We start from the raw sequence: 15754 nt of genomic DNA, 5'->3' as shown, positions 1-15754 counted from the left end.
GAATGTCAAGGAAAGGATTTAAATGTCAGGATTAAGATGCCTCAAAAGTCTATGAACTGAAAATCCCAGACATAGTGGAAGTTAATGCCTGGAATGTGTGTGTCAAGCCCTGAAACATATCATTAGGCTTTTGTGGCCTCAACTTTCATCTCGGTGTTAAATGTCCTGTCTTTGTATGAAAACCGATTTTATATGTAAAAGTTAGGGACATTTAAAGTACTTCCAATTCTATAGACCATGTTTAAGTTAGCAATGTACCTCACACTATAATCTTCATAAATATTTAATTTTCAAAGAATTGTGGCATAAACTGAAAGTGCTTTACTTTTAATGTCAAACTACTAAATATGAAGATTATTATTATTTTTTTTATTTCTGAATGGTTCAAGTTTTTGCACTTTTACCAGAAGAGATGTCAAGCTAAAGGTTTGATACATTAAATCAACAATTCACAACATTTTTCTGCCCTCTGGCCTTTCTACATCTATCATGGCTAATACCAATAATAATCGGTACTATTGTGTAATTGATATACTCCAGGTATTTTGGAGCTTGTAAGCTCCATTCATAAGACCTCAGGTTATCTTTAGATAATTCAATAATTTCGTTATTAGCTAATTTATGTTTAAAACTTATGTATTTTTACAACGTTTTATTTTCTATTAAGACTTTAATCGCAGGGATACATCAATTACAATTGTTGACGTACTTTTTTTGTGTAGTTTTCTTCGAGCCATGGAATTATTGTGATGTTTACAGCTCCATATGTTAAGTTCAACTTCATGTTGGATACTGTTCGCAATAGTTTTTGACTTTCATTGTCCACAGATAGGGATCAACGGCAGTAGGGGTATTTATGAATAAGTTCAAGATGACAACACTGAAGTCGCTTGTGGGTGAGATATGATCTAAAATGAAATTGTCATTGGGCTGAATGTAACACTGAAACCAGATCTTTATGTTATGTACAATGACCTTTGGTGTAAGGTCAGAGTGACCAGTCATGTTGACTTTTGTTGTATGCCCAGAGTGACCAGTCATGTTGACCATTGGTATAAGGTCAGAGTAACAAGTCATGTTAGCCTCTGGTATAAGGTCAGAGTGACCAGTCATGTTGGCCTCTGGTATAAGGTCAGAGTGACCAGTCATGTTGACCTCAGGTATAAGGTCAAGAGTGACCAGCCTTGTTGACCTTCGGTATAAAGTCAGAGTGATCAGTCATATTGACCTCTGGTATAAGGTCAGAGTGACCAGTCATATGCATGTTGACCTCTGTTATAAGGTCAGATTAGCAAGTCATGTTGACCTCTGGTATAAGGTCAAGAGTGAACAGCCTTGTCCTTCAGTTTAAGGTCAGAGTGACCAGTCATGTTGACCCCTGGTATAAGGTCAGATTAGCCAGTCATGTTGACCTCTGGTATCAGGTCAAGAGTGACCAGCCTTGTTAAGTTTATCATATTTGACGCTGAATTTCTTTTACTGTTCAGTCAAATGTGTTAATGCTCAGAACTGTATTTTTAATGTTGAATGAATGACAAACTCTGGAAAACTTCCTTACCACACACAACATTAATTAATAATTAGCAGATGATAACAATTTTCCTAAAAAATAATTAAATGAGATCAAACATCAATGTTAGCTGTGAAGTCAAAAAAGGAAAATTTTGAACATTTACATTCTAAGTTTCATTTCCAGTAGGTTGGAAGTGATGGATGTTATCAGGCATTCTCAGCTTATTTTATTGAAGTAGAGATTGAAAGGTGATTGTAATGTAATCTAGCTCTCGATCTCTTCAATCTGTCTCTCTGTCTCACACTTAATTCCATACAATATCCTGAGTTTTTCCAATTCTTCTTCAAACAAAGTGCTTGTTTCTGATTGCTTGTCACTATATGAGGAATGTTGTTTTTTTTCACATATGAAAAACAATTAATCATTCTTTTATGCAAATTAAGAATATACTTTCATGCTGGAATTGAATTTGCAAAACACCAAAGGTAAAGAAAAGTAGAATTCATTCTTCATTTTTTTTCTGACTATTTGAGAAATTGCATTGGAATGAAAATAACAGTTCATTTATTTATTTATTTATTTATTTATTCATTTATCATTAATTCATTTATTCTTTCTATTATAGATTATCAAAATGGATATTAAAGAATAGATGATGGAAGATTTGGACAAACGTAACTAACACGAGGCAACATGGAGTATGGTTGATTTATTGGTGTATGGGACTTCAAAATGTCTGCTGCCATGCATACTGAGGACGGTAGGGTCTCCTCAATCCTACATCTTCATCGCAAAGGTCCACGGGGTAGGACTCATTTTCCTTCTGGAGACAAGGATACTGTTCGGTGTAGAGAAACTAGATATGGTGTGTCGTTCGACAACAGGAACAACCGCCATCTTGATCGTCAAGGGAAACAAAAACATACAAGCAAAGTTCGGCGAACTTTGGCATTTGACACTGATGATGATGATGAAGATGCTAACTTATACAATGGAGGTCTAGATTTCACAGACAAAATTGCAGCCTTAAGGTCACTAATTATACCAATCAAAGATCCTGTATCAATTTTAAAATCTAAACATAACCTTGACCAACATAAAGATGAAAACATTTCAAAAATAAATTCAAACACTTTCACGGTGGACACCAAAAAAGATACTGAAGTAGAAATTTCTAAGAATGACACTGCGAGGGCCAAACGGTCACTTCTCAGTCGTAAGGTGGATAAGGAATTGGCTCGTATGTCCTTCATTAACTACCAGGCTCACGTCCACCTGATGGAGAAAGGACACCCATCAAAGGAAGTGACGCCTCGGACTGATGTACAAAATAGTGTTAACAAAAATTCATCTGTGTCAAACATTCTGGAGGAGTATATAGAGCTCCATGATAGGAAAAAACGGTGTCTGAATTTCTCGGAAGGATTGGAAGGTATGGTTAAAGATGATAATGACCGAAACATAAAATCATCGTCAAGGAACACAGACAAACAAATTTACGATCGCAATGTTGTTGATGTTGAAATGAAAGTAAAGAAAAAAGGTGGTGTAAGTCGGTCCAATATTGTCGGAGACTTGATACAAAGTGGGAATCAGATTGATCAAGGTAATAGCAAGTTGAAGCCTAGTCAAGTAGCACAGACAAATCTTTCCATAGGAAGTGACCCCCTTAGTGATGTGGGTTCATTACTAAACAAAGATGGAGGACATCAGGGGTTTAAGACTGTTCAGAGCAATGTTCCGCATTATAATCCCGTGTGGTCATCACCAGATAAGGAGACCGGTCATAAGACGACAGGTCATGTGTCAAAACATCAAACGTCGAGTCCGCGAGTGCCAAAGTCCGCTTCTAATGCCAAAAGTTTGTATGGGGGAACTAAGTTAGGATCTAGTCAAGCAGAGGACACTAGATATCAGACAAACGTACAGAGATATGTAGACACGTTCAAAACAGAAACGAGTGGTAAAAGGCATAAACATTCTACTGAAAAGGATCATATTGATCCTCCCAAAAGTTCACGATCTGGACGTGACCGTAATCATAGTGAGGGCTCTAAGAGTAAACACTATCAACAAAAACGTAGGTCAACAAGCAGGAATTGGCATGAGCCGGATCATTTGGATCATTTTATGTCGGACTCCTCTAAGGAAAATATACCTGATTCCGACTGGGACAGTGATGGAATGGACGATAGGCATCAAAGTCAGCATCAGAATTCAGACGGTTTTGTCAATGGAAATAAACAAAATCACAAAAGTAGAGGAAAATACAAAAGCGGATCAAATAAAAAATTCAAAGAGAGAAACGAGCATAGGATACAGGACAAGCATGTCGTTGATCCTGATCACCAAAATGGACTTTCAGATGAAAGTTTACAGATAATACCGGAAAGGGATCTACCGTCTAATCAGCTGTCCAAAATGGCCTCGCAACCAACTCCCAAAAAATATCAAGATGCAGTCGAATCAAGGTCAGTTTTGAAATAGACTTTTATATATCTGCTAAATCAAACTTTATACATATTTGATATATCTGAAACAGACTTTAGGAATATATACAATGTATCTGCTAAATCAAACTTTATACATATATCTGAAACAGACTTTAGGAATATATACAATTTATCTGCTAAATCAAACTTTATACATATATCTGAAACAGACTTTAGGAATATATACAACGTATCTGCTAAATCACACTTTACACATATATCTGAAACAGACTTTAGGAATATATATAATGTATCTGCTAAATCATAGTTTACACGTTTATCTGAAATAGACTTTAGGAATATATATCTGCTAATAATATAATTCATACTTTACACCTACATCTAAAACAGACTTTATATATCTACTTAATCATACTCCACTCATAAACTGATTCCAGCATTCCCAGAATTTATCTCCAACTATTTAATATAATTTACTTTACTCTATATATATGCATACATTATGGCTCCAATGTGTAACTGTAGATTAGATTTTAATCACCACATGCATTCAACACCTCATATTGACTGTCATCACTAAATTACATCCTATTAAATATGTATAATCTCAGTGAGATATTATCATGTCATGGAGACTGGGCTCACTCAAAGGGGGGATCTGTACAGGGTGTCAGACACCAGTCTGTCCATGTCTATACATTACAGGGTGTCGGACACCTGTCTGTCCATGTCTATACATTACAGGGTGTCGGACACCAGTCTGTCCATGTCTGTGTGGTCCAGTAAAATAGATAGTTATATATACATTACAGGGTGTCGGACACCAGTCTGTCCATGTCTATACATTACAGGGTGTCGGACACCAGTCTGTCCATGTCTGTGTGGTCCAGTAAAATAGATAGTTATATATACATTACAGGGTGTCGGACACCAGTCTGTCCATGTCTATACATTACAGGGTGTCGGACACCTGTCTGTCCATGTCTATACATTACAGGGTGTCGGACACCTGTCTGTCCATGTCTATACGTTACAGGGTGTCGGACACCAGTCTGAGTCTGTACATGTCTATACATTACAGGGTGTCAGACACCAGTCTGTCCATGTCTATACATTACAGGGTGTCGGACACCTGTCTGTCCATGTCTATATATATACATTACAGGGTGTCGGACACCAGTCTGTCCATGTCTGTGTGGTCCAGTAAGATAGATAGTTATATATACATTACAGGTTGTCGGACACCTGTCTGTCCATGTCTATATATATACATTACAGGGTGTCGGACACCAGTCTGTCCATGTCTGTGTGGTCCAGTAAGATAGATAGTTATATATACATTACAGGGTGTCGGACACCAGTCTGTCCATGTCTATACATTACAGGGTGTCGGACACCTGTCTGTCCATGTCTATACGTTACAGGGTGTCGGACACCAGTCTGTCCATGTCTATACATTACAGGGTGTCGGACACCAGTCTGTACATGTCTATACATTACAGGGTGTCGGACACCAGTCTGTCCATGTCTATACATTACAGGGTGTCGGACACCAGCCTGTCCATGTCTATACATTACAGGGTGTCGGACACCAGTCTGTCCATGTCTATACATTACAGGGTGTCGGACACCAGTCTGTCCATGTCTGTGTGGTCCAGTAAGATAGATAGATATACATAACAGGGTGTCGGACACCAGTCTGTCCATGTCTGTATGGTCCAGTAAGATAGATAGTTATACATTACAGGGTGTCGGACACCAGTCTGTCCGGGTCAGTGTGGTCCTCCGGGAGCCAGTCTAGCGTGATACAGGCTGCTGAACTCATCAAGAAGCTCTACAGTGCTGATGCTCACACTAGAGAGGAACTTGTCCTGAAGGTAAGAACAGTGTTAAGTGGGGGTTTTATATATAATGCTTATTACAGGTATATAGAGCTGAAATGTCATTGTTTTTTTTTGCTTGAATCTTTAATTCTTCCCTGTAAAATGAAAAATATGGCAGCCATTTTTGATGATTTGTGACATCATTGTGTTGTTACAACAATTGTGTATAATTTACATTTCTACATTATAACCCAAGAATTGTCAAGGCCTTGATTTTTATCTCAGATGAACTTTTTTAAATTAGGGGTAAAACAGTAAACGCTGAGCACGTTTCAGTACATACTGCGGTGCACTGTTGACAGTTAGTTTTTTCTGTTCAGTCTATTTTAAGATATATAAACTAATGTACAAAAAGATGAATAGGGCTACGGACGCAATGTAAAACCTTTTCTTTAAATCTTTAGTATTGAACACATTGTACCAGCTTAATCAAAGTAATTTGATGACCAACAATTTGAACAAAATGTCTGTTGAGGAAATTACCTATTACCTCATTAAGTAACTACTAATATCTGTAAAACACATTCTGCAAGTAGCTGAAGTCACGTCCTTTGATCGTAAACCGATATCGTAAATCGATAGGAAGCCAGGTCATATCTAAGCACCGGTGCCATTTTCCTGTCAAAGCTTTAATGTAAGGCCTCTTACGATTGGGACTCATCAAAATGGCTTGACAAATCAGAAACCAGCTTTTATATACATGTATTATCAGTCTACTTTCTGGCACATAGTAAAATAGACACCCATATTAAAACTTACTTCTCACGATGCATGTACCATAGTTTGCTTTAGCAATATAGTGTACCGAAACAAAAGAAAAATACTGGTTCAGTTACACCATGGTAAACCGTTTCACCCCTGTTTGAAATACATTTGATATCAAATATGAAATTTGATATATCAGAAAGCATTATCTTTATTTTACATTGCAGGCTCGCTTCTTTCGACGCTGGTTAAAGTGTGTCCGTCATCGCCGCAAGGGTTTCCGTAGAAAAGGTGCTGTAGATGAGGACGATAGCACTCTTACAGACTTTCTAAAACCATCAAGTCGCAAAGACTGTGTACGTCAGAGTACTCCCCGAAAATATGTAGACTCTTCTGTCGTGGAGAAAGCTATTCACTCCACACAGAAACTTGACAGTCTGACTACACCAGTCACCACAGAGCATGTCTACAGGACCACAGATGGTGGTCACAGAACAAGAAATGGAGGTTATCAGGTGGAGAAAGGGGAGGATATGTTAGTACAAACAGAGTGCAAGGCCATTGAACAGGAAAAGGTGACAAGCAAGGTCAACATTGGCCTCAATGGAGATGATCATAATCTTGCTCACACACGTTTACTTCATATAGAAAATTTCCTCGAAGACGCCCTACAAGAATGGCAGAAGAATTCAGCAGACGACAGTTTACTTAATGGGGTCCTTAATATTAAATCTGGACACAACTGCAAAGAAATCAATTCAAACTTGGAAGAAAAGTTACTCTCAGATGTTGTCACAAAGCAAAGCTCCGATAAGGATGCACTCATTATGAAAATGTCCAGTCCTCTGAGGACGAATTCTGTGAGCAGTAGAGACAGCCGATTTAAAAAGAAGAGAAGGAACAGTTCTTTAGATAGGTTGATGAAATCTGATGATAACTCTGATAAAGACAAGCAGAAAGATCAAAGACAAAACAATGGTGTCATGGATCTACATGTCGGTGATCACGTTCCGGTCATTAATGGTGAGATCGGCCTCAGTAACAGCCAGTCTTCCAGCCTTCTCAAGCAACGTGTCGGGACCAAATTTATCAAGATACAGAAAAAGAAACGAGATTCAACTAGTTCACTTCCTGTACAGGTCCAGACCCCTATAGACAGTGACCAACAGCTATTGGACACCGCTAACTACGGAGTCTGTCTTCAGAGGTATTTCAACTCAATGTCTTCATTGAGGATGTGATTTTCCTTTACTGGTGTATTACATTCTGCTAGTCTACATGAGATTTTCAGCAAATCTTAATTTTGTCAAATCTTTGTCCATATTCATCATTAATTATGATAAGTAAAATTCATTTGAAATTATGTAGAGAAAAACAAGGAGTTAGGTATGTTTTATGAAAAGGCTGTATTATTAGTATCATAGGACGAGAAAACAATTTAGAAAATGAAACATTGAGGACATAAAGCATTCTTGCCAGCTGCAACTGTAATAAGAAATTTGTGATTATATATATATATATTTTTGATGCTACCTCTGGTATTTAATATTAAAAACACTTTTTACGATTTTTTTAAAAATATCTACAGAGCAGAGATATTTCTACGAGATCGTCTTCTGAAGATATACTTTAAGATGTGGAAAAATCGCACCATGGCAAAATTAAAGGAAAGTCGAGCAGCTGGTCTCCATCGTTACCATTCACTGCGGAAAGGTATGAAAGCATTCTCATGGGCCATTAGTCGTTCACGGATCCAAGTGGACATTCTCCAGTCGCGAATGACCAGCATTGTTTTAGCTGCCCGCTTCACTCAGGTCAGTTAAATTTTTGTCTCATAAATTCTTAACAGGTGATTAGAGTAAGGAAAATCAGATTTACTGAATGGATGGTTAAAGTAAGGAAAATCAAATTTTACTTAATGAATGGTTAGAGTAAGAAAATTAGTTTTTAGTTAATTGGCTCGGTTGGAGTATGGAAAATCAGAATTTAATTATAGGTTGGTTAGAACAAGGAAAATCAGATTTTACTTATTGGGTGGTAATTAGAGTAAGGAAAATCAGATCAGAATGTTTGGTCAATATTTTCTGTAAGGCCATAAACATGTAATTTTGCTGATTTTTTTATGCTAGTGGCGAAATTTAGCTATGAAGAATCGCCGGCAGCGTCTGGAGAAATCCTTCAATAGATGGCAGTGTTTTACTGTGGAGTCGCAGAAGTGAGTATACAACTGTGTCCAACAATTTAACTACATTTCTGACTTGGTATAACTTTGGAACTTAAAGACAATATCGACAATCACAGTGTACCATCAATCTTTTACTATGGTAATATGAAGAGAGAATTTAAACTATTCGGAAAATTTTAGAGTGTAAATATGAAAAACATGAATGCATGGTGATAGCTGTTACATACAGTTACAGATAAATGTCAATAGCTGTCTAGGGTTGGTACACAAAAAGAAGTTTTACTGAATGAAAGGGGGAAAATGTAAACTGAAGTGATACAAATTTGGGTTTAATTTGTTCATTTGAATAACAAATTAAGAAGGCAAAGTTGTATGGAAATTTTTGATTGTATATGATTGAATTATATGGACATTTATAGGCGATGTAAAACGCACACACAAGTTATGGAAATGTAAGTAGAGGCATTTAGAATCAACATAATGCCCAGTTTCTGTGTGCACATCGCAAGATAAATAATGTTCCCAAATTCCTCACATTTGCAAATCTGCCTCACTCCCATATGTGTGATACATCCCCCTTAAACCCCACAAAGTTTTAAAAAATAAAAGTTAAGAAACATATTGAACCATTGTTTCAAAAATGAAATAATAAAGAAATTAATACAATAATATGACACAGAAATTTATGATATACAAAATTTATTGCACAAAACCTAATTCATAATCTTTGTTCAGTAATTATAAATCTTTTTTGATTACTTGATTAATAAAAACAGTATTATCCTCTAACATTCACACTCTGTTTTTCCCCACAGCACAAACTTTTGATCCCAGTGGTAACAGAGCCATCCATTGGTTACTCCATTGTCTGAGCTAATGTTTTGTGGTTCATTAACCTGACTATATAATGTATGGAGTGCTTATTTAATTGTACTTGAAATGGTCTCTGTACCATTTACAATCAAATTGATGTGGATGCTTGTGTCCTGGTATTGGTCGAGATATTTGTTACAAAACTTCTGATTGGCTGAGGTACATTTATATTGAATTTGGATTTGATTCGTCATAATGATGTGATTTCATGTTCATTTTCATATTTTGTTTCACATTTTCGATAGATTTTCATATGAACTAATGATCATTATTTAATAGTTAATCAGTTTTTCCATTTCAAAATGAGAAATATTTTCCAGAAATTTTTTTATTTGAAAGAATAACATATTTAAGCAAAGAAAATGTTAGCTTTCATGCTTTCATGGCACGAAGTATACACTGTATGGGAATGCTTTAAATAAACATCTTAATGTATCAGAACCAGCGTGCTGATATTTGACCTGAAGGTCTGAGTGTTAAAGCCATGTTGTTATACAGTAAAATAAAGCAAAATTTTTACCATTAACATACAAGGTTTTGCCATGCATCAACTTTTTATCATTTTTAGTTTTCATTTTTAACTCATTTATCATCAGTTGCAGTGATACAACTTTTTGCGTTTTTTGAGTAAACCAAGCCTTAATGGTATATTTTTTGGTTGTTTGTTTTTGGAGAACAATGTATTCAGAAAGAGATGAAATAGTATGAATTCTTTTCTAAGTGTGTTTTAATTTTGTTATGCTGTAGTGTTGTTTTTTTTGTTTTTTTTTTAAATGAAATGTATATGCATGCAATTTCCAGGTTTTCAAAATTAGAGTAAATATTTTGATATAATAATAAAAAAAATTAACAAATTAGAGAAGTAGAAATAGATTTTTACAAATTCCTACCCTTCACTGTTGAACCTTTGCCAGGGGAAGGACCTATGGCCATTTTAATGATGAATGCCTGAAGGTTGAAAAGTTCTCACAACTACGGTTTTGTTGCTATTTCAGAGTAAGAAAACTTAGATGTCAGGGGGAACAGAAGATCCTACGCGGGGCGCTCACACAGTGGCGTTCACAGTTTGTTACACGCCTCAAGGAGAACAAAGCCGACCAACACTTTAGGTATATCCACATGGGCTTAGAAAATAGATTTTTAAGAAATAATGAAATAAATGTTGGTAAATTATTTTGAAAAAAGTAAACAAAAAACTCAGAACCAGTAAGTAATAGATACATCTTGAATTTTGATTATTTTTGTTTGTTAGATATTTAAACAATAATGAAGAAAGTTTAAAAAAGGATCGGAAGTAAATCGATCAACACATGTATACATCAACTATATTGGATTATTTAATTTTCATTGAAAATTTGCAAATGTCAAAATTTTCAATTTTGTGTTAATTCTAGGACAACCCTACTTACTGAACAGCTGAGGTGTTGGAAACTATTCACTATGGATTCGAAGAAGAAAAAATGTCGAGTGACCACAGCGAGGTAAAGAGAGACAATCAAGCTGTTTGGTACTATGTAGGAATGTGTGAAATATATCAGTAGTCCAGGTAAAGGGAGACAATCAGAGTGCTGTGTGGTACTATTTAATATTGCTAAGTAAATTTTTACAATAGTGAAAATATTGTTATATCAATTTACCAAGTAAAAGGAGATAACCAGAGTGCTATATAGTACTACGTAGTTAGGGTTCATATTTATTTTTGGAAATATTAGTTGGACTAATACAAAACGCTGCAATGATTTTCTAGATTTTTAAAGCCTGTATTTCATTGAATTTGATGTAACTCATATGTAATGATAAAAAAGCAGCTTTCTGTTTAAATTGAAATTGTGTGTTTTACTGGAATGGCTCTATTTTCAATAAAAAAAATCTACTCCAGCCATATTTGTATATCTGAAATTGAAATTGTGTGTTTTACTGGAATGGCTCTATTTTCAATAAAAAAAATCTACTCCAGCCATATTTGTATATCTGAAGTCATTAGAGGTGAAGACCAAACTAATGAATATTAAAATGTATGATGGTCAAGATTTATATTTTCTTGAATATTAGATATATCTTTTTGAATAATGAATTCAATATCATATGGACTTTGGAAGCAGTTATACATGTACATAAAGTGTTGGGAATTTTGATAATCAGCTGTGTCAGTGGAGGGTTCGTTTGTGTGATAATTAACTCATTTTAATTGCTTTCAGACTGTTTTTCTCACATCATTTACAAAACAAGATGTTTGTCCAAATGGTGATGGTGTTTAGAAAGTCTAACATGGCGAGATCACATCACAGGTAAATAATAAACATAACAAATAAACAAATTGGTAAAGGGGTATGACATTCAACACTTCATCCTTGATTCTGTTGGGCTGTCTGTCTGTCCTTCTGTCTGTCTGTAAGGTTCATATAGATTATCATACAAGCATTATCTACCAGGTAACTCTAGCGTTTGTAAATATTAAGAATATCTATTGTGTGAGAATATCGGCAACATCACAGAAAAGGTAATATAGATATGTATCAAGGTTATATAGATGTGTATCAAGGTAATATAGATATGTATCAAGGTAATATAGGTATGTATCAAGGTTATATAGATATGTATCAAGGTAATATAGATATGTATCAAGGTAATATAGATATGTATCAAGGTAATATAGATATGTATCAAGGTAAAATAGATGTGTATCAAGGTAATATAGATGTGTATCAAGGTAATATAGATATGTATCAAGGTAATATAGATATGTATCAAGGTAAAATAGATGTGTATCAAGGTAATATAGATGTGTATCAAGGTAATATAGATGTGTATCAAGGTAATATAGATATGTATCAAGGTAATATAGATAAGTATCAAGGTAATATAGATATGTGTCAAGGTAATATAGGTATGCATCAAGGTAATATAGATAAGTATCAAGGTAATATAGATGTGTATCAAGGTAATATAGATATGTATCAAGGTAATATAGATGTGTATCAAGGTAATATAGATATGTATCAAGGTAATATAGATGTGTATCAAGGTAATATAGATATGTATCAAGGTAAAATAGATGTGTATCAAAGTAATATAGATAAGTATCAAGGTAATATAGGTATGCATCAAGGTAATATAGATATGTATCAAGGTAATATAGATATGTATCAAGGTAATATGGGTATGTATCAAGGTAATATAGATATGTATCAAGGTAATATAGATATGTATCAAGGTAATATAGGTATGTATCAAGGTAATATAGGTATGTATCAAGGTAATATAGATGTGTATCAAGGTAATATAGATGTGTATATAGGTGATATAGATATATATCAAGGTAATACAGGCATGTATCAAGGTAATATAGGTATGTATCAAGGTAATATAGATATGTATCAAGGTAATATAGATATGTATCAAGGTAATATAGATATGTATCAAGGTGATATAGATATGTATCAAGGTAATATAGATATGTATCAAGGTAATATAGGTATGTATCAAGGTTAAACAGATATGTATCAAGGTAATATAGGTATGTATCAAGGTAATATAGATATGTATCAAGGTAATATAGATATGTATCAAGGTTATATAGGTATGTATCAAGGTAATATATAGTTATGTATCAAGGTAATATAGATATGTATCAAGGTAATATGGGTATGTATCAAGGTAATATAGATGTGTATCAAGGTAATATAGGTATGTGTTAAGGTAATATAGATATGTATCAAGGTATATAGATGTGTATCAAGGTAATATAGATATGTATCAATGTAATATAGGTATGTATCAAGGTAATATAGGTATGTATCAAGGTAATATAGATATGTATTAAGGTAATATAGATATGTATCAAGGTAATACAGATATGTATCAAGGTAATACAGATATGTATCAAGGTAATACAGTTATGTGTTATGGCTTCTGTTGATACGGAGGTACTGTTATCCTAAATTTGCTCTGAAGATTACTGGAGTACCAGTATTTTACTCTGAATGCCCTTTAAATAAAATGTTAAGCTTCCAGTGAAAACCTAATTTGAAAGTAAATAGATCAAAGTTCTCCAAAATTGTGGTTATAATAGTTCTTAAGTCTTCGTAATCATAATTTATCATAAATTAAGAAAAACTTTGAATGTCAATAATTCATGAAAGCCCAATAAAATTGTTGTTGTCTGTGTAGAAATGATAACTTATGGCTGTACTAACCTGTTGGTTCATTGTTTGACCAGGAAGAGAACGTTACACATGGTACTGATCGCCTGGCGACAGGCGTCACATGTCTGTAAAGTAGAGCGACAGCGTGACATGAGTATTAGCAGAGAACACTGGCGCATGGCGACTACAAAACAAGTGTTCCATCAGTGGCACGACCAGCTACTCGTCCAAAGGACGCGCACAAACAAAAACAGGCAGCTCATTAGGTAAGGGCAGGTAACTCATGTTACTGGTGTTAACTTTTATCATGATTGGGGGGAAACTTACGTTTTTGGTGTTAACTTGCATTGTAAGGGCAGGTAACTCATGTTTCAGATGTTAACTTGAATCGTGATTGGAGGGAAACTTATTTTTTTGGTGTTAATTTGCAGTGTAAGGGCAGGTAGCTCTTGTTTATTTTAAACATAATTCTTGTGCCAAATTCTTATGTAACAGCACATTTATCTTATTCATGTGAACAAGGGGAGAAAATCTATGTAGTGATAACATGTATGTACCTCATTTTGTTTTCAGAGATAAAACATTTATACTAACTTAAAATTAATACAAATACAAATGTCTTACAGCAAGAAAAAGTGCATTCTTTGATCAGCTTTTTATGTAGTAATGAAAGCTAGCTGATGTTCTTTGACAAATTAGTATTTTGACAAGGGGCAAAACGCAGAATTCTATTAAGTTTTTTGTGTCCAAAAATCTGAAGAAATAAGGCTGCTTAGTTAAAGTGTTTCAGAAGTTCAGAAAATAATTTGTGTTTCATGTTTAAAGTTTTTGTCTTATTCCAAGGTTAAAATAAAAAGTGATTTGTTTAGCAAATAGAATATTCAGACTATTTCATTATCAAACATGTAATAAATGATGTATTTAATACTCTCAAAATCATAGGAATGCATTCCAAATCTGGAAGGTAGAGTGGACAAGACTGTTTGCAGAGCGAGTTGAAAATGAAGCACGTCTGAGACACGAGATTCTTACTACAGCCCTTCAACTATGGCGTGCCAATGTGGAGCTACTACAGAGGCGGCGCCAGGCCGGTATCGTCCACTTACAGAGAGCACTAGTTCGTCACGCTCTACAGGAGTGGAGGGCATACACTCACCATCGAAAAGAACTCAGGTATATATATACACACAGACACTTCATATGTGTTATATATTATCACTGTGTATCAAAAATTTGAGGAAAAATAGTTAAGGTATAGTAAGATGAATTTCCTTCAACAATATGTAGGTTTAGTGTCAGTCTAGGGCATGAAGGAATGTCATGCAGGTTTTACTCTACAGAATGAAAATTTATTCTATAATAAATATCATACCTTTCTAGTAATAAACCTATCTAAGGCTTGACCTCAGTGTATGAAGGTATACATGTTTTTATTCTGTGTATCAATTCTTACCAGTCATTTTCGTACACAGAATTATGTAAGATTTTAAGAAAAAAATAAATCTTATTTACTTTCTGGTAATTCAAGTCATAAAATTACCTGCCACTATGCACTATACTTGAAAATATGTATATAAATAGAATATCTAAGCATGATATTTTACCTTTAAATTGATTTAGAAAGTATAAAGCATCTACAAGGTAATATAACTGTACTACCACACCTACACCATATGGTATTTATAGACGGTAGATGTTTTTATTCACACCAGTCACCTTAGATCAACCTAGTTACCTCCCTTGCTATGTAAAGGTTTAGGAGTAATTAAGACAGTTTGTTGAGCAATAATTTTTAGATTTATCATTTTAGTGCTTTTAAATTAGAATGTTTGTTTATTCAAATTTTAGTGTGTTTGGTTAATTATCCTGTAAAAAAAGAAGTAAAAAAAGTAATAAAAAAAACAAAAAAAAAACACATAAGAATTAGTTCAATCTGCTGTCTAAATACTTGAATAGGTTCAAATTAAAATCAATCGTTATGAATATTTTTTTTCAGC

General features: G+C 34.5%; 1 protein-coding gene across 3 annotated transcripts in view; it reads left to right on the top strand.

The window, feature by feature from the left end:
• LOC117344856 overlaps positions 1–15754 on the top strand; it is a 55776-nt gene that overhangs the window by 12603 nt on the left and 27419 nt on the right. For 2 of the 3 annotated variants that reach the window (XM_033907703.1, XM_033907704.1), the window contains exons 2-12: positions 2139–3984; positions 5714–5843; positions 6782–7761; positions 8143–8368; positions 8684–8769; positions 9159–9191; positions 10608–10721; positions 11007–11093; positions 11811–11900; positions 13832–14023; positions 14700–14930. In XM_033907703.1, coding sequence (XP_033763594.1) covers positions 2246–3984; positions 5714–5843; positions 6782–7761; positions 8143–8368; positions 8684–8769; positions 9159–9191; positions 10608–10721; positions 11007–11093; positions 11811–11900; positions 13832–14023; positions 14700–14930 — 3908 coding nt within the window. In that variant the 5' untranslated portion in view covers positions 2139–2245. The remainder of the gene's footprint in view (positions 1–2138; positions 3985–5713; positions 5844–6781; positions 7762–8142; positions 8369–8683; positions 8770–9158; positions 9192–10607; positions 10722–11006; positions 11094–11810; positions 11901–13831; positions 14024–14699; positions 14931–15754) is intronic. The other variant, XM_033907705.1, reaches the window with a different exon arrangement.

Source organism: Pecten maximus, chromosome 16, assembly GCF_902652985.1.
Source record: "Pecten maximus chromosome 16, xPecMax1.1, whole genome shotgun sequence".
Lineage (NCBI taxonomy): Eukaryota > Metazoa > Mollusca > Bivalvia > Pectinida > Pectinidae > Pecten > Pecten maximus.
Note: the sequence above shows the minus strand (reverse complement) of the source record. Positions and strands in the feature narration are given on the sequence as shown.